A 24,713-nucleotide genomic window follows, 5' to 3' on the forward strand; every position below is an offset into this window, starting at 1 on the left:
TTGGGAATGTGCATGAAGCTCATTTGTGGAGAGATTCTTATTTTTAAGAAGCTGCAAAGCTGTCATATTATCCTAGGAAACCCAGACAAGGTGTTTATCTTAGTGATTTTCAAACCCTTCTTGCAGAGAGACTCAGCAGAGGATTTTTCATCATGGCTCTGCTTAAATATAGTTAAATGGGCAGTTTTCACCATATTCATAAGGTTGTCACAGGGTCAGTCAATTGGGCTGTAGACCATGATACCTCCTAGGAGGTGGAAAGTCAGTAAGTTGTACCTCTTGGTAGTTGGACATTGGTTTGTTTAAACCACCACAACAATTGAGGGGTGCCTGGGTGGCTCAGTCCGTTAAGCGTCCAACTCTTGATTTTGGTTCAGGTCATGATCTCAGGGTCATGAGATTGAGCCTTGTGTCATCAGGCTCCTTGCTCAGCGGGGAGTCTGCTTGAGATTCTCTCTCTACCTCTCCCCCTCCCACTACACTCTCTCTGTCTCTCTCAAATAAGTAAATAAATCTTTAAAATTATAAAAAAATAAGAATAAAGCACTACAACAACTGAAATGAAGCCCACCACACTTGAGTGACAGGCAGTCTTCCACCTTTGTTGAGCTCGCTTCTGTTTTGGGGAAAATAGGATCCTTTATATTGCTCCAGAATATATAAGTTGGTCACAACTCAAAACACATAACTTGCTGGTTTATTTTCTGCCTCCTTCTTTAATTCAGTAATAGATTCCCCAGGTCTTTGAAGTATTGTTTCTCTGGAATGTCCCACTCATCAATGACTCCCATGTACTTGTCAAAATGAGAGATGAAGGTGACTCTGAACGTGGGCTGAGGGCCATGCTTGCAGTCCTGGGCATTTTTCATAGTGTCCAAGGTATGGCTGGCTACACATAGTCTAGAAAAACATTCTTTTAGTTTTAACACCCCTTTTCAAGATATCATTGCTTGTTTTGAAAATTTAGAAAAATTCATCTTGCTTTGAGTTTCTTCTGGCTTTCAGGTTTAGAGTTTCTCAAAGAAATCAGGCTCATCTTTAAGCACAAGTCCCAGGATTTTGTGCTCTTGGATAACAGCTGAAAAGCTGTAGAGGTTCTGGAGGGAGAGCCAAAGAAGGGGATGAGGGAGGAATGGACCATCAAATGGCAGCTTACCTACTCCACCACCCATATATCAGTTCGCGCCCCAGATTTTTCTTTCCTCAACCTCCAGCGCCATTCTTTTTTCCTTACCCTCAGCCGATAGCTTCTGAAAAGCAACCTGAAAAGATTGGCTGATCTTCCCACCATCAAACTTATCATCTACCCTGCTTTGTAGTACCCATTTACTCTGCCTTCCTTCTGTTGGAATAAATGATCTCTCCCTGCACATCTGAAGCCAGACCTTACCCTCGTGATCTGCATCCCTTCACATATTCAAAAATTTACTCTTTGCTCCCTCAATTGTCATCTCTCTCTTTTCTACTTCACTGACTTCTTTTTCCACTGGGTCATTCCTTTAACACATGCCCTTTCTAAAGTATACATCCATCTCTGCCTACTTCTCCATATCTGCTCACTCGAAGAGTTGACTGTGCTTTCCTTTATCTACTCTGGAGTATGTGCATACTCACCATTCCATAGAAGTTACTCATGTCAAGGTCACCTGTGTCCTTCATTGCCCAAATCCAACAGATAATACCCCATTCTCATCTTATACAACCTCTCAGCACCGTTGGACCATGAACACTCCTTCCCTCTTCAAACATTTTTTCTCCTTTGGCCTCATCTTAAAATTGGCCTCCTAACTCATTAGCTATTCCTTCTTATTCTCCTTTGCTGGACTCTCCTCTTTTTCCTGACTTTTAATTGTTGGCTCGCCCCAGGACTCAGTTCTGGGACCTCTTCTCTTGCACATACTATGGATGATTTCATCTCATGGTCTACCTCTATGCATGTATCTCTAGCTCCTTGCCTTTGAGCTCTGCTATATCTCTTTCCCCAGTATCTTGACTTGGATATCACATGGATATTTTATTTCTTGATAGGAATAAAATACTGCTCTTGATTTTTCTTTCCAAAGCTGCTCCTGTCTAAGCTTCCTTATCTGAATAGCTTGTACTATCATGCATCCTGTTGTTCAAGGTCCGAATGTATAGATATTCTCGACTCCTCTCCTTTGCTGATATCTCATATTTGGTTAGTCCATCAGCAAACCTTTTAGCTTCTATCTTCAAAACAAGCCTGGGATCTGACCACCTCTCAACACTTCCTCAACTACCACCTGTGTGCAAATTACCATTTTTCTCAACTGCCTGTGCAGTTGTGTCCTCAGTGTCTTCCTGTCCTCAATCTTGCCCATCTGTTTCTCCATGTCAATTCTCCATACAATGGCCAGAGTAATTTTAAAAAGTGTTTTAATCAAATCACGGCTCTTCCCTGCTCAAAATGCTCTTTTTGGTGGCTTTGAGCAGCACTGAGAATAAGTTACAAGTCCTTATTATGGTCTGTAAGGCTATTAGCTGCCTCTCTGCCGTCATCTTGTTGCCCTGTTACCCTTACTGGCTCCATTTCAGCCATACTTGCTGCTTTTTTCACCAGCAACTCCATGCTCCCATCTACCTGTAGGCCTTGAACCTGCATTTCTCTGCCTGGAATGCTTTTCCCATGGCAATGAGCATTCCTCACAACCTCCTACATTCTCTGATTATGTGTTACTGGTTATGTGTCACTTCTTTGGTGAAACCTTTTTAATATAAAATATCTCAAGTAGCCATCCATTCTTTGCCACTTTTTATCCACTTTTGCTCTATTTTTCGTCATAGTTCTTATCACTACCTTATATCATATGTTCTATTGTTTATTATCTGTCTTGTCTACTGGATGGTACCATGAATTCAGAGACCACATCTCCAGGGTCTAGAATAATATCAGGCACAGAATATGTGCTCTGTGAATAATTGTTGAATGACTTAATCTACTCAGGAACACAGGGGCAAGACGTACAAGTATTAATGACAGTTCTGGGTAAATTACATGAATAATTTTCATGTACTCTCATATGCATAATCTCATTTAATCCTTACTTAAGATCAGTGCTATCATTTTCCCTATTTTAGAGGTGAGGAAAGAGCTATAGTACAGAGATATACCTTCCCCACATCACATAGAGAATTAGTGGTGAAAGCAGGATTTAAGCCCAGATCTTTTGATTATAAATCCTGTCTATTTCATGTATGAGAGACAGTAAGTGCTTTGGGAGTTGGAGAGAAATTTAGTTTACCAAGAGATATGGGCTCTTGTGGGTGCTTTGTGGAAATTTTAGAGTCTTTATATCTGGAGATTTGAACATGGGATTGGACATACGTAAATAAAGAGTGAAGGGATTCTGGATGTTGTAAATGGCATGAGCAAATGCAAAGAGGCATGGATGTGTGTGGTGAATTCACACAAGGAATTCAGACAGTGAATCACACACATATAGCAGATTCCTTGATCAGCAGTCTAAGGAGTAGGGCTTGAGCTTCAGGCAGTAGGAAACATTTGGAAATATTTAAATCAAGACTGCCATAGCAGACAGGTATTCCAAAGATCCCCCAGCTTGGTCAGCAGTGCAAAGAGGAGGGAGAGAAGGGGAACCAAGGGGTGTAAGCACGAGCAAGGGCCTAGGTTGGAAGGACTTGCTCTGAAAGAAAGAGGCAATTCTCAAAGGTAGAAAAAAAAGGTTAGAGAAGATTCTGGTAGCTTCCAAGATTTTGGAGAACGATCTTTCTTGTGTCTGACGATGCCAAACTTATCAAAACAAGACATTCTTTTAAGAATATAGGTAGAAGATTAATCAAGTCTGGGGGTTGGGGTTTTGAGTTGTTAGTAGAAATCTTTAAAAAGTCATCATGAGAAAAATAACAAATTATAGAACAGCAACAGTTAGATCTTAACTCAGACTGAGAAGCATGTTTTGAGCTCCTATCATATGTTAGATCTAACTTTTTTTCTTTTTTTTAAGATTTTATTTATTTATTTGAGAGAGAGCAAGAGAGAGAGTATGAGCAGGGCGAGGGCAGAGGCAGAGGGAGAAGCAGACTCCCGCTGAGCAGGGAGCCCGAGGCGGGGCTCCATCCCAGGACCCTGGGATCATGACCTGAGCCAAAGGCAGACGCTTAACCGACTGAGCCACCCAGGCGCCCCATAGATCTAACTTCTTAATAAGAAAATATTTCTGTATTTTTTTGTTTTGCTTTTTAGACTGTGCTTATCACATTGTGGTAAAGTTACTATGCATCGTGACTTTAGGCCAAGTGAAGTTTTATTTTAGAAGCTGACTCACTTTGAACTGGTTTTTAATAAATGTTCTAGGATGGTGGAAAGATCTGGGTGGAAGAGTGCTTAATATTTCAAAGCGAGCACTTGAAAATCTATTTCTGCTTCTTAGTAATAGGATCTCTGAAGTTCCAGAATTATTTTCGAATTGGTTCACTGGTTCTTGGGGGCCCTGCTATCCCAGGTCTGTGGAACTGGAGAGGATTTTGATGTGATTGCTTTTGCACCTGGCATTTGATGAAAATTGTTTTGGGGAATTACTTAGTCATATATCTAAGAAATATCTAGTGTTTATCCTCTTAGAGATTGGATTTAATGGCCAAATGACTTGATTTGACCCTATGCGTGGCTCAGAGCTACTTAATTATTAAAATTCCTGACTGCTGAGTTCCTCAATTAAATTGCAAATTTAAATAAAACATGTGTGTTCTGTATCTCTATTTTGAAGCCGTCTGTGATCTATTTTTATGACTTATTGATTCCAGCCCTGTGCTTGTGTTCTTGGAGCTTCCTTTGACTCCACACACATCCCTCCTTTCTCCTTGCCCATCTGAGCTCATCCCCACTTTTCAGAAGACCTCTTTAATAGCCCCTTCTCACTTGCTTTGTTTCACTTCTCTGAACATTTATACGCAAGTACACTTGTAATTTTTCTTTCCTTAACGTCACTCTAAACTGGATGCTGTGTACTTTTTTTTTTTTTTACTTCCTTTATGGTTTAAAATATTCTGCAAAGAGAAAGCAAGTCTGTGGGTACAACATGCTCCACCATTTTTTTTTTTCCAAGAGAAGCAATAAAAACCCTTTGTCGTTTAAATATTAGCACTTCTGATTTTTAAATTTGGTGGTTTATTCACATTTTTAAAAACCCAATGACCAGTGGATGCAGTTATGATAAAGGCCAAGCAACCTGTGTGAGGGCCTGTTTAGTCCCCCAGGCTAGGAGTTAGCCAGCTCTATAGAAAGCCGGAGTTTCCTAAGCTTCCACACACCAGAGAATGTTCACAAAAAGAGGTCTTAGTCAGACAGGTTGGGAAATGCTAGGTTATCGCCCACTGGAGGGTGTCTGCACACATTAGCCTGATACTAGCTCTGAGAAGCTCAAAGTTGAAAAAAAAATACATTTTTAAAAAACACAGCATTCCCCAAACTTACTTGACCATGGAGCCTTTTTTCCACATCACGTGTCTTAACATCCTGTGGAGCGAGGATTCTGTGGGACCCCAGGAAATGCTTCTATAAGTATTTCCTTTCTTGGGTAGGCCAGAGAGTCAATGTGAAGGCCAATCCCCGTGAAATAATAACTTAATGCCCCTAAAGACATGATGTGAAGAACAAGTATTATCTTGGCATTTTAACTCCACCCAGTGCCACACAATGCCAACTCAGTAAATTCTGGTGAATAGATTTCTGAAGGACCTGCCAGTCCCAAGATTGGGAGAGGAAATGTGTGCACTGTTCGCGGGCTGTTCTTTGAGATGTTGGGTCTGTTCCTTTGTTTTTCATCAGGTTTGTCATTGTGTGCAATGGCATATCCCGGTCCCATCGCTGCTGGCATGCTGCATAATGGATGAGGCTAAAGAGATGGAGGCAGCAGGTGTTCTAGCAATTAAAAAAAAAAAGAGGAAGAAAGAACAGAGCTGTTGATTGTTGCAAACAGCATTAGTCCTCCCTCCTTCCTTCTACAAACAGCAGCTCTCTGTGTCAATCAGCAGGGAATAGCAACTGGTCTGCTTTGCTAGTTCTTATTACCTCCTAGTGTGGTCAAGGCTCTTGCTTGGAGAGTTTGTGTCCTTATGTCAGAGGTGAGATGCGTTTTTCCCTTGTCCTCTAAAAGGTTATTACAACCTGGTAAATGTTCACAAACTTATTTAATTAAAAATTTTATTGCTGTGGAGCGCCTGGGTGGCTCAGTGGGTTAAACGTCTGCCTTCGGCTCAGGTCATGATCCCAGAATCATGGGATTGAGCCCCGCATCGGGCTCCCTGCTCAGCGGGGAGTCTGCTTCTCCCTCTCCCTCTGCTGCTCCCTGTCCACAAACTTATTTAGTTAAAAATTTTATTGCTGTGGGGCGCCTGGGTGGCTCAGTGCATTAAATGTCTGCCTACAGCTCAGGTCATGATCCCAGAATCCTGGGATTGAGCCCCGCATCGGGCTCCCTGCTCAGCGGGGAGTCTGCTTCTCTGCTTCTCCCTCTCCCTCTCCCTCTGCTGCTCCCCCCACTCATGCTTGCTCTCTCTCTCTCTCAAATAAATAAATAAAATCTTTAAAAAACATTTTTTTTATTGCTGTATGCTAGAATGGATCCAGGAACAATGACTAGCTTAGCTATCATTCTTGGCTCTCCTATGAAAGGAAGAGGTAGAAATACATCTTCAAATTTAGGACGAGAGAGGGTACAAACTTTCGAGGACCTGATCTCTCTTCCACAACTCAGAAACATTTACTGCAGGAGAACAAAAGTAAAATCCTTATATTTGATTTTAAATGCCTACAAAAGGCCTGTTCTTTGGGTTATTGTTACTGCTCCAATTTTCAAGAATTTAGTGGAGACCTTTTGCTTTGCTTGCCTGTAGCCAGAAAACTGGAAACAGGTATCTGAAAGGGTAATAGATTTATATCATCATAATAGTTGTGTGTTCTATAAGATGTTGATTATTTTCATACAGGAGTATATGCAAGTTTAGAAGCATTTAAATTTTCATATAGTCCTATGCTTTGTTTTCGATTATTATTTGATAAATTCTCCAATATCATAGATATTTAGAAATGGTGATACATTTATTTATTTATTTATTTTTTTTTAAAGATTTTATTTATTTATATGACAGAGAGAGACACAGTGAGAGAGGGAACACAAGCAGGGGGAGTGGGAGAGGGAGAAGCAGGCTTCCCGCGGAGCAGGGAGCCCGATGCGGGGCTCGATCCCAGGACCCTGGGATCAGGACCGGAGCCGAAGACAGACGCTTAATGACTGAGCCACCCAGGCGCCCCGATACATTTAAAATACTGTATTTAACTGTTAGCCTCATAATGTCTGTGTAATACAGATCGCAAGTTTGCAGGGGTATTTTGGAGCCAGCTTATTAAGAGGCTCAGGAGAGAAGATTGTGCGTATCTGCCCCTCACCATGTTCAGTGACGTCAGGTTGAGCTTGAACTCAGCAGTGCTGGGAATTTTTACACCATGGAGATTGGCAAGTGCTACATATCAGGGCTCCCCCCGCACCATGAAAACCAATTATTAAACCTTTAGCAAAATGCTCTTGGTTCTAGGCCATCTCGGAGGACATCTTGATTATAAAAGGTTTTTAAAATTTAATCAGGGACCTCTTAGAACATAGCACTAGTTCTAACAATAACAGTTACCTTTTTTTAATTTTATTTTATTGTGTTATGTTAATCACCATACATTACATCATTAGTTTTTGATGTAGTGTTCCATGATTCATTGTTTGCATAGAACACCCAGTGCTCCATTCAGTACGTGCCCTCTTTAATACCCATCACCAGGCTAACCCATCCCCCCTACCCCCTCCCCTCTAGAACCCTCAGTTTGTTTCTCAGAGCCCATAGTCTCTCATGGTTCGTCTCCCACTCCGATTTCCACCACTTCATTTTTCCCTTCCTGCTATCTTCTTCTTATTCTTTTTTTAAACATATAATGTATTATTTGTTTCAGAGGTACAGGTCTGTGGCTCATCAGTCTTACACAATTCACAGCGCTCACCATAGCACATATCCTCCCCAATGTCCATCACCCAGCCACCCCATCCCTCCCACCCCACCCCCCACTCCAGCAACCTTCCATTTGTTTCCTGAGATTAAGAGTCTCTTACAGTTTGTCTCCCTGTCTGGTTTCATCTTATTAACAGAGTTACCTTTTAAAACTTTTCTCATTTCTTCTTCTCCCCAGTGTTTTGGTTACTGTTTTTCAAGATGATGTGTGGGCAGAAGTTCCCATTGCTGGTTTTGTTGTGTTTTTGGTAAATCTAGCTCTCACCTATTGGGTTTATAAAGAATAGTCTTCTTGTGTTTTCTTTAATTGCCCTGCAGTAGTCCTGTGTTACACTGTTTTCTTACAGTTCTTTGTAACAGCCTGAAGACAGGACTCCTTCCTTGTTGATGTGCCCGTTATTTGTGCAGGAGAACGTAAGGAGAGCTAAATACACAGCCTGAGCAACGCTCACTCTCCTTGAAGCCAAGACGGCTGCTGCTTCCTCAGTCTGGGGCACTCATTATACTGCCATGTCATGAGGCCCAGTGATGAACGGCGTTTTAGTGGGCTGGGATTTCCACCTGCTGTCTTCATCACAAACCAGCCAAAAGAACAGGTTTCCTGCCATAATACGTTATTTGTAAGTTTAAAGAACCAGAGGAAGATAGATAGGGAAATATTTTGTTGTAGAAATGCCTAATGGTCTTAAATGAGGCATCTTGCCTTCCTGCTCATCCCCTCCATTCCCCATTAATGGATATTTATTTTTCCTTCCATAGGGGGTCAAGTTGTATATAGGATTATTTCAGTTTGGATTCTTTGGATATTTGTGATGATTCTTTGCATACGGAGATAAAAATCCAGTACATCATAGGCTTGTTATGATTTTACCCCCATGGTATTGAGCGAATGTATAATAAATGCACAGACATCTTGACATTTTTCTGGATTTGGGGGTTTATTTTCCTATTCCACAGTGTAAGGAAAAGGCACACTGAAGAGAGAAGAAGGTGGCACAGATAGTGGGAAGTCAGAGATTTATTTACAACTCAACTGATAATAGGGGAAAGAATCGTGGGGACACGGACGTATTTAGGCAACGTAGCATACTGCGTTAGGAGCATGGGTCAGGAGCCAGACTGCCCAGCTTCGAGTCCTGACTCTGCCCCCTACTAGCTATATGAAATTGGGCAAATTACTTACTGGTCTGCACTTCAGTTTCTTTATCTGGACAGCAGGGATAAAAATAGTACTTCTATATGATAGCGCCTTGAGCAATTTTGTGTAAACTCAAAAAGACATCTCAGGGTGGACTGTCTGAGCTTGGGTATAGACAGTGGCTTTGTGTGAATTAGGAAAACATGACTCTTCTTGTAGATGAGTTGGTGTGGTTTGACAAAGAGAGCCCAGGCTGGCTCTTAGTCTCAACTTGTCTCCTCAGCTGGGCACCCTTGTTCAGGGCACAACCTGTGTCATCAGCCCCGACAACGTGACTACCACACTGGGCAGCTGAGGCATAAATGAGTCCGTTTTGGTTCTGTAAAAGGTGCTGTTTCTATTATCAAAATTTCAAGGTGGGAGGCTAGGGTGGAGGGGGGTTCAGAAGGCCTATAGATCTGTGTAGGGCTATCTTAGAGAAGGGAGGTGATTTGCTAGAAGCTGTTGCTTATTGGCAGAACTGTGGCTAGAACCCAGTTGTCTTGACTTTTGGCCTCCTATGAATGCTGAGTAGGTGTCGCTAGATGACTGTGTGATTCAAACAAAAGTACCATTGATAGAAGATGAGGGTGAGGGGCACTATGGCCTTTCCCAGCACCAAGTGCCTGCCCAGAGCCATTCACATGGCAAACTCACAGATGATATGTCTTATTTTCCAAAGCCAAACAGTACATTGGTTCCTTTGTCTGATATCTAAATATTTGTTTTAAAATATACTATGTAGAGGACATGTATAGATCCCAGCCACCATTTTTTTTATGTTCAGTTAGCCAGAATATAGTACATCGTAAGTTTTTGATGTAGTGTTCAACGATTCATTAGTTGCCTATAACACCCGGTGCTCATCACAACACGTGCCCTCCTTAATACCCACCAGCCACCATTTTAATGGAGGATTCGAGGAATATTATTATATGGAGGTGTCCTTCTGTTGCATTTGAATGAAAAACCTTTGAAAAGTGGTATCTTCCCATTCCAAACTTTTTTGAGTAAAACCAAATGGAAAAATGGTTTTGTTACTAAAGAGAAAAAGGAAAATGAGGTTGAGTCACGATGGAGGTTGGCCTATATATTCCCAGTCCTCCCTTTAAAATCTTCTAAGTTGTAAAATATAACACAGTTCCAGAAAACCACATGAAATAAACACAGAGCTTAGTTAATTATTGAAGGTGAACAGTCTTGGAATCACTGTGTCAAGAAGTAGATCCAAATCCAGGAGCAGAATTCACCACCTTGGAAACCCTTCTTGGGCCCCCTCCCAGTGAGAATTCTTTCCCTCCTCCTTCTCATTTTCTTTTGATCACTTCCTTGCTTTTCTTCATAGTTGTGTTGCCCAAGTCATACTAACTTTTTAAAGGATAGGCTGTGTGATCATCCTATCTGGGTAATGAGCATTTCACCATTTTTAAGTATAATCAACATACAATGATATATTTGTTTCAAGTGTACAACATGGATTTGATGTTTTTATATGTTACTCACGATAAGTGTGCTTATCATGAGAAGTGTGGTCACCATCTGTCACCATACAACATTATGACAGTATTATTGACTGTATTCCCTATGCTGTGCTTTTCATCTCCATGACTTACTTATTTTATAACTAAGAGTTGGTACCCCTTAATCCCCTTTATTTATTTCACCCATCTCCCCTATCCCACTCCGCGCCCCCCCCCTCCCCCCCCCGCCCCAGCAACCCTTAGTTTGTTCTCTGTATTTAAGAGTCTGGGTTTTTCTTTTTTGTTTGTTTGTAGTTCCCTTGTTCTGTTTTTTATATTCCACATATAAGTGAAATCATATGGTATTTGTCTTTCTGTGTCTGATTCTTTCACTTAGCACAATGCCCTCTAGGTCCATCCATGTTGTCACAAATGGCAAGATCTTGTTCTTTTTCACCACGTTTTATTTTCATTTGGTAATCTAATAACTTGTTTGGGTGAATTCTAGTAGTTTTCTAACTTGACTTGGATGCCTTTTTAAATGCCAAATACCGGTGAAATATAACAGTTTTGTGGTTACTTTGGATTCTTGGCTAAAAATTATTCAGTCATTAGAATCTCCAGTGGTGAAATCGACCAGTTCTTCACACAACTCTACAACTGTCACAGGACTGTGTGTACTTGGCCGACCCTCTAGTTCCAGTTCTTTGCCCCAAATCAGGAAGCCAAGGGGCTTGACCTCCCTTTCCTTCCCATCCTCAGTGCTAATGTCATGTTGACTTGATGGCTGGCAAGTGCCATTTATGTGTAGTGAGCAGGTGAGAGAGAGTGGGTTGAATATAAATGAAATGACCAGTAGTAAACTGGTAAGTGCCCGATAGTGAACTGTCATCAGTGAAAACAGATAAGAGAAACTGCTCCAGGAAAATTATTGAATGAATGAATGAATGAGAAGGCACTGGTCAGGTTGTTGACCTGAGTACTCTGCAGACACTGCTTAATGACTTTCAGTCCTAGCCCCAGGCAACAGTTTATTATGAATATTTTGAAACATTGAAAGAAAGAAAGGAAGAAAGGAAGGTAGGAAGGAGGAGGAAGGAGGGAGGAAGGAAGGGAGATAGATTAGTTCAAAGAAACCCATGTACACCACACCTAGTTTCAATAATTGCAAACATTTTCTGCATTTACTTCTTACACACACACACCCCAAGTATTTTTTCAACCATTTCAAAATAAATTGCAGGCAACAGACCTCTTTCCCTCTAAATACTTTAGCGTGCATCTCCAAGTTCTCCTATGTAACCAGCATGCCGCTGTCAGTCTTAATAAAGTGAAGTAATGCGCTAGTATTATCAAATGACCAGTATGTATTCAGATTTTCCCAGTTGTGCCCAAAATGTCTTATAAAGTTTCATTTAAACTAGGGTTTCCGTAAAGAGCAAACAATGCAGTTGTCTCTTAAGTCTCTCATTTTATAAATAGCAACCCTCCCCTTTTCTTCATGACATTGGCTTTTTGAAGGTCAATTTTCTTATAAGATGTGTCATATTCTGGACTTGCACAATTGTTTCCTCATGGTCTCATTTAACCCAGACACTGCGTGTAGGAGGTTAGCACATTGACTTCCCTGTGTGGTTTTGTACCCAGCACCTACAAACCTGTGTAGGAGGTTAGCACACTGACTTCCCTGTGTGGTTTTGTACCCAGCACCTACAAACCCAGATCCATCTGGCTAATGTGCCTCAGCTACACTCTTTCTCCTGAGCACTATTTCCGAAAAAAATTGCAACCACCTGGTTTAGACACTGAGGTTGTGGATTTTTCCCCCTCCTTGGATATATGGCTTGGGGGAAAAAGTAATAGAACTTCCAAGCAGTATTAAATATCCTACTAGATGGTTTCCACTTAGGATTTGTAACCTCTCCCAACCTCATAAAACAGGCTCCTGTTTTAAAGACACGGGAACAGGCTTGGAGAAATAAAGCCATTTGTCCAGTGTCACATAACTCCTGAGTGTCAGACCTGAAATTTGGACTCAGATTTACCTAATTCAGAGGTTTTATACTTCAATGTGCTGAGGACCGGATGATAGTTCCATACACTGATTTGCCAAAATTAGCCTGAACTGAAATATTTATTTAAGGAACAAAACATGACACCCAGGTAAAAATAACACCATGGCTGAAGCATATCTCTGCTCCTTGCAGTGGAGACAACACACATAACCCAGAAGCACTCCACTAGCCCACTTTCTTTCTGGACTCTTCTTTCTCTTTGCTCTCAAATCAATCACTAACACTTGATGTTGTGTTAAAGCTCATCTGTTCTGTGTCTTCATAAGGCCGGGACAACTTGAGGATGTGCAAACACAGTTCCTGCTAACCCCACTCACATGTTCCTGGACTGACCATTTTCCATGCCTACAGCGTACAATGGGTAGATCAGAGGATTTAATGCTCCCAGGGTGCTTTTGAGCGTGCCTGGATTCTTAATTAGATCTCTCTCTCTGTTTTTTTTTTAGTGGAGTCTGTCAATCTGTGGCTATAAACAGCCGCCTTCTGGTTTTCTGATGACATGATGAAAATATAAATGGATTCTGCAGATTGCATTTTATTATCCTCAATATTAAGCAGTTAGATCTAGTGCTGGAGAGGATCATGGTCTGATCATGTTGATTAAATCATCCCAGGCCTGGACTTCTGTGCTGTTTCTTTGCCAACCCAAACTGAATGGATAGAAGAAGCAATTGTTATTAGAGAGAGTATAGCGGTGTAAATGCTGCAAGAAGACGTGCCTTCCGAAGGCAGTGCGGTGGGGCAGTGAAGCCTGGATTCTAGTCGCATCCTTGCTGATAGCCAGCTGCGTGACCTGGAGCAAGTCACTTAATGGGCAGGACATTATTTGTCTCATCTGTGACATGAAGGGGTTGTGGTTATGACTTGGACTTATTTTGGTGTTGTGAGAAGGGACGCAGGATGACTCGATGGCAACATTGCTGGATGCTGCGTGGGAGGTGGCCTGGGGAGGGGCCACGGCAGGAGCAGAGAGGGCAGGGGGGCAGCTGCTGCTGTCATCTCGCCGAGAGGCAGCCGAGACTCAGGCTAGTGTGGTGCTGCAGAGACAGGGGGAAAAGAGCAGGTCTAGACTGCATTTGGAGGGACAAACCTTGCTCTTCTCATTGCTCTCGGGTCAGGGGACCCATGTCACCAATTTTGTTTTGATCTTGGTAAGTGTGAAATGTGCATTAGGTAAGTTATTGTATGTGACATGTTTGAAGGCATGGGACTGCCCAGGGGAGGGGAGTGTGTGGCTAGAGAGAGGCCAAAAGCAAAGCGAGGAAAGGAGAAAAGAGCCATGTTGCACAGGTAGGCAATGACTGAGGAAGACATATGTACGGCAACGGGGAAGAGCTATTTACCGAATGAGGTAGGAGGAAAAGCAGGGGTGTCTGGCCGTGGGGGCGGCCTACAAGATGCAAGTGGTCCAGGCAGGGGGGAGTGGTTGACTCTCAAGCTACTGAGACCTTGATGCCCATCAACTGAGGTGTCTCTGTGGATCAGACAATGTGGTGATAAGAGAATTCAAGGGGAGAACCAGGAAAGCGTGGCATCATCCACGGTCAGGCAGGAAAGACCTGTAAAGAGTATTGGAAAGAGAGAAATCAATAATGGGATCTAATTCTAGTATTGTTGCCAGTGTCGACGATGAGATTTATTGAACTCTGGCTGTGGCTCAGGCACTGTGGGAAGGGTGTGGCAAACACCGATTCATTGACTCTTGATGCAAACCTTGGGGATAGGTACAAGTATCATTTTGTACGTAGGGAGGCTGAGGGTTGATAGAAGTTCATTAATCTACTTGTAATTTAGCTTGTGCTTGTGGAGCTCAGAGTCAGACTCATGGGTCTCAACTCAACCCTATAAGAATTTTCAGGGAATTAAAAGTGGATAGCTTGGAGGCCCCTGAGCTATGGTGATTAAGGGCAATGGGTGCTAGATACTCATTCAGGGAGTTTGGACTGTGAAAAGAAGGAGAAAAACAGGATAGTTAAAGGGGCTGGTTTGAATTAGGGTTCTTAGGAAGAGAGGGATTGCATGCTACCGGCAGGGAGATGAAGACTGCTGTGGGCCAAGGGGTAAGGTAAGGACCCAGGGGTGGGAAGGGATGGCATCCAGAGCCTTGACAGAGGAAAGAGAAAGTGTATTTCTTCCTTTTGAGGAAAGGATGAAAAGATAGGGGTAGAAACCATATACAGAGGAATGTGTATGGGGTTAGGGGCAGTGGTCCTAAAGGTTTGGCCAGACAGTTTCCATCACACTATGATTACAAAAGTGAGGTCATTGTATATCAATGGGGATGGTAGAGCCCTCGAGGAAGTAATTGAGAGCAACAAGCAAAATGTCATTTTGGGACTGTCTCTTTAGGAATGAAGAATTAGTGGGGAATGGGGAGAATGATTGCCAAAGAACCGCTTCCTTGCCCCCATCTTCTGGGGTGTCTTTTTGTTTTAGGATCAAGGTCAACCCATAGCTCTGACACACAGATCCTTTACTTCTGGGCCATGCCCACCCTGACACCTCATGCCCTCTCACCCTCTCCACCTGCCTCCTTGCTGTGCTCAGCCCTTAGAACTTTTCCTCTTTGCTCAAAGAAACCTTTGTGCAGGTGTTTGTCTTGGGCAGAGAGAGTTCATTCTTTTGCTCAGATGCTGCACAGTATCGTGCTTAGGAATAAGAACTCTGCAGTCACACTCCTTGGGGTTCAATCCTGGCTCTACTATTTGTTAGCTTTGTCTCCTTCAGTACCTTACTGAACCTCTCTGTGTCTAGGTTTCCTTGACTTGACAGTGGAACTAATAATAATAATAGGATCCACCTCACTAGGTTTCTATGAGGATTAAATAAAACAATATTTGGATTTGGCAAGCTTTTAGAACAGAGAGGACATATGGTAGTTGGTATATGAGTGTGAACTGTTAACATGCAACTGTTCCTTCAGTCATGCAATTTGTGTTAATTGCTCTTGTAGATCTGTGTCCATATTTCTCTTCCAACATCTACTGTACCGTTTGATCTTTCCCCCCTGGATTGTGGATTCTTCCTGGGTAGGGTGCAGATTTTATTATTTTGGTCTCACATGCACACCTATGACATTGCCTGGCACGAAATGGGTATTCAGTAGATGATTGATTGGTTGATTGCTAATTCTATTTCAGATGAGTATGATTTATGATTGTTTATGAAGAGTTTCCATAAACTTGATTTGATTTTTCTAGCAACCCCACGAAGAAGACAGAAGTAGCAATGGATTTATTTCCCAGTAAATGTGAAAAATAAGAGCAATTCTGTTCTGCTTTATTTTACAGTTTAAGTGTAAAAATATGCAGAAATGTCCTTTTATTAAATAAGTCAAATATGATCAGAAGAGAAGGGAGTATAATGAGCCACAAGTAATCTTCTTCAGTGAATTTTAAAGAGGTATTATTTTTCATTTACTGTTTATAGGAGGAAATCACAACCTTCTGAAAGCATACCTTTTTTTTTTTTTTATTCAACAGATATTTATTGAGTATCTACTGTGAGCCAAGTACTTTTCTAGGCACAGAGTATACAACAGTGAAGAAAACAAGTAAAATTTCCCACTCTCACATTACTGGGTGGAGTTGGGCAATAAACAAAATAAAAATGTAATATGAAGTGTACTTATTTTTGTACAATTTAGAGAAAATATCTATGTCTTTCAAAAGTTAAGTCAAAATATATTAAATTCTATATTTTTTTCAGTTGCTTGAACCCAGGGACCATCATTTTGTCAGGTAATAGAATCTCCTCTCTTAAGATCGTTATAATAGGGTTTCCAACATTTATTTAAAATCCTCTTTAGACCTGCAGTTTATTGGTGGACTGCAGTTTGTCCGCCAGATTGCTTTAAAAAAACAACAACTGAAGATGAATGAAAATGTTTCTGAAATACAGTTTGTATAAATGATAATGAACAGGCTGAGAGACTGATTCTTGGCAGTCTTTGACTATTCATGGCAATTACTTAATAACAGTGGTAACAAAGTAATTAGCAAAGTGTAGCATTTTGATATAATGTGTTACATTATAAACACATCATGAAAATATTACCATAAATTTGTGTGGTTTTTTTTATTAGACTTTCTTTTCAGTTCTCCATATTTCAGTTATTTGAATGGTTTAGAGCAGTGCCATTGACATGAACAGACTCAGAAACATAATGACCTTTTAGTTCATTGAGAAGGAAATCAAATACAGATGAGCTTACTTAATAATTACTTGCATAAAAATAGTGTGATGACACATTGTGATGTCCTTTTGCTTCTGCTTTTGGTTTAATTGCTAAAGTAGGTGAAAGTGTTTCTTTTCCTTTAAAACTATCAATGTTCTGGTAAGTTATCCATTCTTGAGTATTTTAATCTGACACTTACAGCATGTCCCTCCATTGCTGTAAATAACAAATATTTTAGATAGTAATGAAAGTGAATTAAACCTGAACCATAAAGCAAGGAAAGAAATCTGATATTGGGCTTTACTGAATGACACACAAGGCATGGTTGGTGACATAGCTACCACCATAAGTTCTGAGGATCTCTTTGAATGGGGAGATGTGCGCAAGTTCATTATGGCCACTCTTGAAATCGTGGTGTCCAATGGCTTGGTCAATATGTTCCTATTAGTTTTTTGTTTGTTTGTTGCTTGCTTGCTTGTTTTTCTGGTGAATGCCTTTAAGGAACGGTAGAAACTTTGGCTTTTACTATGAGTGAGATGTGGAGGTTTTGGGGGATTTTAAGTGGAATAGTGGCACAATCTAACTTTATGAGATTACCCTGGCTGCTCTTTTGAGAATAGAGGGAAGGGAGGCAAGGGTGGAGCAGTGAGGCGAGTTAAGAGACTTATCCAGGTATAAGATGATGGTGGCTTGGAGTAGGTGGTAGAATGAGAAGTAGTTGGATTTTGGCTAAGTTCTGAAGGGAAAGTCAACAGAATTTGTTGGCGGGCGTGATTGGGTGTGAGAGATATGGGTCAAGTATCACAAAGCTGAACAGCTGCAAGGATGGAGTTACAATAATTAATTGATCAGATGGGTGAGGACCAGCAGGGTGTGGAGAGCAGGATTTGGGGGAAATGATAAAGTGTTCTTGACATTTCAAGCTGCTCTTCCACTGCTAGCCCTGGCCACTGCTAGCCCTGGATGCTCCTGAACCTGGGCTCTCTCCCCACCCATTCCACTCCCAGATCCCCATATCAGGCTCTCTTTAAGAGTTTTATTAGATCTTCCCATCCTGCTCAGTGTCCTTGGAGGGTCATCAGGAGCTCATGGCTTGGCTAGCACCTTGTCTGCAAGGTTACTGAGAGTCCTTAGTTGGGATCCAGGTGGGAAGGTTAGTGAAGAGTTTGGGCAGCTATTGTTCACTTCCCCTGCTCATGGACTTTTGGTAATCGTGGTTGATTCTTGGCAGCCATATTGTTTTTTTAATAGCAATGGCTTATGCTGTCATGAAGGGAACAGTAATTAACAGACTTTAGAGTTAAAATATACAATGTGTGACATTATAAACACATCATAAAAATGTTGTTGAGACAGGACATCCAGAATCCTGATCCCAGTGGATGGTCCTCCTTTTCTGATTCCGAACTGTTGGCTTGCTTTCTATGCTAGATCAGGGCTTTGTGAAATTTACTTTGCATATGAATCACATGGGGATCTTTTTGGATGCTCGTTCTGATTAAGTAGATCTTGTAGAGTGTAGGAGGAAGACTGATAGTCTGTATTTCTAACATTAATTTCAGGTGAAATTCTGCTACTATTAGTCTAAGGACCTAACTCTTCAGTGGCATGGTCCTTGTTGAATTTCTGGAGTCTATTCAACTGTCGACCCTCTTAACCAAGATCTAGACACCTCTATGCTAAATAACTTGGGCTTGGAAGAAAGGATGGCATTAGGGTCAGTGGAGAGCAGTGAGAAGGCTATGCTGGGACCTAATGGACACAGGAGCAGGGAAGAAAGCAGAGGAAGAACAGAGGCAGAAATGAGCACCTTCTTCCATTTGCATGGTGCCTGTTCCCATCTCCATAACTGGCAGTCTAGGAAATTGAATTTAATCATACTACGCCTTGGAGGATGTTAATTAGCAGGCTGACTTGGGACTGTTAAATCTACTCGAAATTTTTTACTGGCTATGCGTCACATACAATATAATTTTAAATAGTACATGAGTATTTTTTTTAAAGATTTTATTTATTTATTTGACAGAGACAGAGATAGCGAGAGCAGGAACACAAGCAGCGGGAGTGGGAGAGGGAGAAGCAGGCTTCCCCCGAGGAGGGAGCCCGGTGTGGGACTCGATCCCAGGACCCTGGGATCACGACCTGAGCCGAAGGCAGATGCTTAACGACTGAGCCACCCAGGCACCCAATAGCACATGAGTATTTTAAGTAGTCGATGGACCACCCATATTTTTTATAACCTTAATAGTCCTGTTAACTTCTGTTTATGGTATGAATTTGGTTATCTGCTTTCCTCTCAGTCTGTGAGCCTTCTGCATGCAGTGATCATGTCTCATTTGTGTTTTGGTCTCTAGGCCCTGCCCATCATCATGGCTCAATAAATGGAGAGGGGCCTGGGTTATCTTGGCCAGAGATTCTGTAATAGATGTAGGTAAACTCTCTTGGGTCTCAATGTTAGCACCACTGGTGCTAGAACATAATAATTTTAACAAAAATATAAAGACCTGGGGGGAAAATGTTTTCAGAATCTTCTAATCACTTCTTGGTGAATAAAGGTTAGTTTTATAGATAATATTAGTGGTGCTTTGAGAATATAAGTTAGGACTAATAGATTCAGGAAAGAAAATGCTAAATTGTTTAAAGTCTGCATTTAAAATCTTAGCTTTTTAAAGGAGATCTTTCCTAATTTCTTTATTTTAGGAAAAAAGCTAGATATTTGCAAACTGTAAATACAAACTACTTTTTATCCTTTTTCTCACCTTCCCTTAAGTAAGAATGAGAAGATATTAACAAAGGACTATTTTTCTTTTTTCCCTTTTTCTTCCTTTCTCTTCCTTCATTTCTTTCTTTCTTTCAGGAAAGGTTTAGGAAAATAGAGAAAATTTAAAGAAGAAGATAAAAATCACACCTGCTTCCCACCATGAAGAGATTGTCATATTTTCTGTGTGTGTGTATGCATGTGTGTACATGTATCTGTATCTGTCCATTTTGCAAAATTTTTGTCTGGTTTTGGAATCAGGGTAACACTGGCCTGATAGAATGAATTGGGAAGTATGCTTTCCTCTTCAATTGTCTGGAATAGTTTGTGTAGAATTACATTATTTCTTCCTTATATATTTGTTGTAATTTACCAGATAAACCTTCTGGGACTGACATTTTCTTTTGGGAAAGTTACCCATTTCTTTGTTGAATGAACTTGGGTTGTTTGTGTCAAGAAATTTATCCAGTTCATTTAAGTTGGTAAATATATTGAGATGAATTTATTTATAATATTCCCTGTTATCATTTTAATGTCTATAAAATCTGTAATGATGTCATCTCTGTCATTCCTTATGTTGGTAATTTCTGTCTTTCTTTTTTGTCTAAAAACCAAAGGTTGTCTGTTTTATTAGCTAAAGATTTATCAACCTGGCTAAATGTTTCCCAGTTTTATTGGTCTCAAGTAAATAGCTTTTGATTTCATTGATTTTTCTTTATTGCTCTTTGGTTTTCTATTTGATTTGATTTCAACTGATATAGTTTTTTCCCTTTTTTTCTACTTAATTTGGGCTTAATTTGCTTAAGGAAGAAGGAAAATTCATTGATTTGAGATATTCTTTTCTGATATAGGTGTTTTGTGCTATGCATTTCCCCAAAATACTGATTTAGTGTCTTCCCATACGTTTTTACATAGCCATATTCTTTCACTACAAAATATATTCTAATTTCTTTTTATTTCTTCTTTGATCAGTGGGTTGTTTTTTACATTGTGTTACTTAGTTTAAAATTATTTGGAGATTTTTTCCCAGAGATGTTTCTGTTGTTAATTTCTAATTTAATTCCATTGTGGTCAGATGGCATGCTTTTTTTGTGAATTGAATTCTTTCAAGTTTATAAATAAAATGACTTTCTCTTGTTTACTGACACAGAAGTTGTTCTATCTCAGTACATGTTCATTGTGAACTTAAGAAGAAAAAATATGTATTCTGCCCTTGTAGGGTGAAGTATTGTTGAAATATAAGTTAAGTCAATTTGGTTGACAGTGTTGTTCAAGTCTTCTATATCCTTATTGATTTTTTGTTTGCTTGTTCTGTAAGTTATGGGAGAGAGATAATATATTTCTGCCTCTAGTTTTGAATTTGTCTATTTCTCCTTGCAGATCTGTTTTGGCTTTTGTATTTTGAAGTTTTTATTACATATAAAAATGTTTAGGATTTTTTGATCTTCCTGATTAGCTAAACCCTTTGTCATTATGAAATGACTTTCTCTGTCCTTGGTATTCTTTGTTCTAAAAGTTTCTTTGTTTGATATTAATACCCAGTTTTTAAAAATTAACATTAGCATGTTATTATCTTATTCCTTTCTTCCATTTTTAACCTATTTCTTTTTTTTTTTTTTTAAGATTTTATTTATGTATTTGACAGAGAGAGACACAGTGAGAGAAGGAACACAAGCAGGGGGAGTGGGAGAGGGAGAAGCAGGCTTCCCGCTGAGCAGGGAGCCCGATGCGGACCCTGAGATCATGACCTGAGCCTAAGGCAGACGCTCAATGACTGAGCCACCCAGGCGCCCCTAACCTACTTCTATCTTTATATTTAAAGTGCATTTCTCCTAGGCAGCACATTGTTCGGTCTTGCTTTTTTTCCATTATGACAATCTCTGTCTTTTAACTGGGGATGTTTAGGCCATTTATATTTAATGCACTTATAGATATGCTTAGGTTTAAGTCTATGGTATTGTTATTTACTTTTTATTTATTTCATCTATTCTGTATTCTCTTTTCCTCTTTTTTCTTTTTGCCTTTTTTAATTGTTAAGAGTATTTTTGGGTCTCCTGGGTGGCTCAGTTGTTAAGCGTCTGCCTTCGGCTCAGGTCATGATCGCAGGGTCCTGGGATCAAGCCCTGTGTTGGGCTCCCTGCTCCGCAGGAAGCCTGCTTCTCCCTCTCCCACTCCCTCTGCTTGTGTTCCCTCTCTCGCTGTCTTTCTCTCTGCCAAATAAATAAATAAAATCTTTAAAAAAAAAGAGTATTTTTTATGATTCCATTTTATCTCCCTTCTAAACTTGTTAACTATAACTTATTTTGCTACTTTAGAGGTTGCTTTAGGGTTTTATAGTATGCATATTTATCTGGCATACCGCAGATAGTCAATATACTTATTGAATGAACCAATGAATGCCCTGGTGCCTAGGTCAAAGGGCTGCTGAGAGCCAGAGGTATCAAGAATCAGTCCTATGCTATTAGTCATGCTTTTCCAGATTTTATTTTCCTCTTTCACACCAAGTTATTATGGATATTGGCTCTAGTATTCCTGTCTTGATGTTTGTCTTTTGAGGTTAGGTGTCTGTACCTACCCGCATCTGTCCCCTTAATGTTTTAACAAATAGATACTTTATCCTTAGGTGGAGCCTTCTGCAGGCTTTTTTGAACGTGTGTGTTGAGGCTGTGACCTTGACCTATCGTGGCCAAGCCCCAAAAGTAACTTCCTTATCAGGAAGAACAGACACTTTTTGAGCTATTGGGTAGGAAAAAGCTTCAAAATAATGGTCTAAATTTAAGATTAGCTGATCTCAGCAAACTACACAAGGAAAGGAAATTCAGACCTAACAGATTTTCCCCATTCTTGGAATGCCACCAATTATTTGAAGCCTCTTAAATGTTAAAAAAAAAAAAAATCATTGATCTTCCTGATTAAAAAAGAAAAATTTATGCTTTTTCTCTCTCTCTCTCTTTTTTTTTCCAGCAAGTAACGGGCAGAAGTTTTGGTGATAAAGATTTTCGGACAGGATTAGAAAATGGAATCCTTCTCTGCGAGTAAGTATAGCCTATTATTCAGTTGGTTTTAGTCAAGAAAAATCATTAATGCTATTCAGTTCATCTGTAAAAATTTGTATTTCATTTCGAATTTATTCACAGTTTGATTCTGAAATTTTTAAAAATCACTGGGCTAGGCAGTACACATAAGTAGGTGAGGGAGTTTTAGTGCATAGTAGGGAGTGGTGGGGACTGTGACAATTTCTAATTAGATAAAGAAGTATCTGGTAACTGCTGCTTAGCTCCAGCCAACATTTACAATGTAGGAATCTGGGCCCCAGGTAATGGGAAGGATGTGGACCCAACTGTAGTAAAAGTAGCAGCTTTTCTCCCCCTTTCCCCCAAAACAAAAGCAGTTTGTGCCAAGTGAAAGCAATGCATCTACTTACTTACAACATCTTAAAACATGACAGATGATACGCCTCACTGGGCTGCCTGATGTATTTTGGATATATTCAATTTGTGCTATTGGCAAATTTCAAACATGAACAATAACTGCAATGTTTAGTTTTTATGTTTTGAACCCAGATTTTGTCATAAAGTACTGCTGTGATGATGGATTCAAGAGCTTTCTGTGAAGTGGTTCTAGACAGAAAATAAGCAAGCACCTTAACACTTACAGGTGGATGAACATATCCTTTAAGATCTCAAATTTTGAATTTAATAGGTTCTGTAATTTGGATCGTACCTTTTGTTCTATTGAAGTGAAATGTACACACAGGAAATGCACAGCTCCAAATACACAGTCCGATGGGGTTTGAGAACTGTGTCCATGCATGTAGCCGACACCCTGATCAAGAAAGAGGACAGCAGGTGCCCTCCCGTCCCTTCCCAATCCATCTCCACCACCTCTAGAAAAGCACTGTTCTCATGTCCATCACCATAACATTTATTTGCCTTATATCTTGAACTTTATGTAAGTGAAATTACATAGAATGAGTGCACTCTTATTTTGGCGACTTCCAGAATATTGTTTGGGACCCACTGAAGTAGTTGAAAGACTTTGGGTTTTGGAACCTGAGAACTAGAAACTCAAGTCTTAAATCATTTAACCTCCTTGAGTCTCAATTTTTCTATCTAAAATGGTAATAAAAAAGTGCTAACTTTTGCCTATTTCATAAACTTTTTGTGAATTTCAACAGGATAGTGTGGATGAGGTGTTTTAAAAAATTACATTTGCCACACAAATGTTAATTATTGTGCAGCACCGCTCAACACAGTTCACGCCAGCGATTTTTCCTGCTCCCACTGTCCTTTTTCCTTCAAAGGGAAATTTACATGCCCTGATTGCCACTTCCATGCATTCCTTCCTGTGGAGCCTCTTCTCTCTTCTCATACTTTACTTCCTTCACTTCCTCTTTTCCCTTTATTAAGTCTAAATTAGAGCTCATCTCTTAGATAAACCATAATTAGTTTAGCATCTCACCAGGAACAAACTCCAGGCAGACTCCAAACATTTCCCTTATGTTCTAACACCTGCTTCTCCAATGATTCTGGGCTTAGCCTTCTCCTGATGTTAACAGACTAGCCATAGTCTGATCTAATATATGTGCATTGTACTCTCTTAACTCTGTTGAAATGGGTCTTTGGTACCAATTTTTGTATACCTAACATTTGCTCCAAAGATTCTTGTAGGCGTTCACCTCTCCACTATACTCCCATGAATAAATCTGTCAGGGAGTAGTATTGCCTGCCAGACTTTGGATGGAGCAGGTTCATCTGAAGATGAGGCTCTGGGTCTAGAGACTTTGCATGCATAGAACTTGCTTCTTGGGGCGCCTGGGTGGCTCAGTCGGTTAAGCGTCTGCCTTCGGCTCAGGTCATGATCCCAAGGTCCTGGGATCAAGCCCCACATCAGGCTCCCTGCTCAGCGGAGATCTGCTTCTCCCTCTCCCTCTGCCCGGCCCCCCTGCTTGTGTGCTCTCTCTCTCTCTCTCAAATAAATAAATAAAATCTTAAAAAAAAAAAAAAAGAACTTGCTTCTTACCTAGATG

The 24,713-nt window shown here is 40.4% G+C and overlaps 1 protein-coding gene across 5 annotated transcripts in view; it reads left to right on the forward strand.

The window, feature by feature from the left end:
* The window catches only part of LIMCH1 (LIM and calponin homology domains 1), a 319,011-nt gene that overhangs the window by 102,182 nt on the left and 192,116 nt on the right, over positions 1-24,713 (forward strand). For all 5 annotated transcript variants that reach the window (XM_032400265.1, XM_032400257.1, XM_032400260.1 and 2 more), the window contains exon 2: positions 22,649-22,719. In XM_032400265.1, the coding sequence (XP_032256156.1) occupies positions 22,649-22,719 (71 nt within the window). The remainder of the gene's footprint in view (positions 1-22,648; positions 22,720-24,713) is intronic.

Source organism: Phoca vitulina, unplaced genomic scaffold (assembly GCF_004348235.1).
Source record: "Phoca vitulina isolate PV1807 unplaced genomic scaffold, GSC_HSeal_1.0 scaffold3, whole genome shotgun sequence".
In the NCBI taxonomy this organism is placed as follows: Eukaryota; Metazoa; Chordata; class Mammalia; order Carnivora; family Phocidae; genus Phoca; species Phoca vitulina.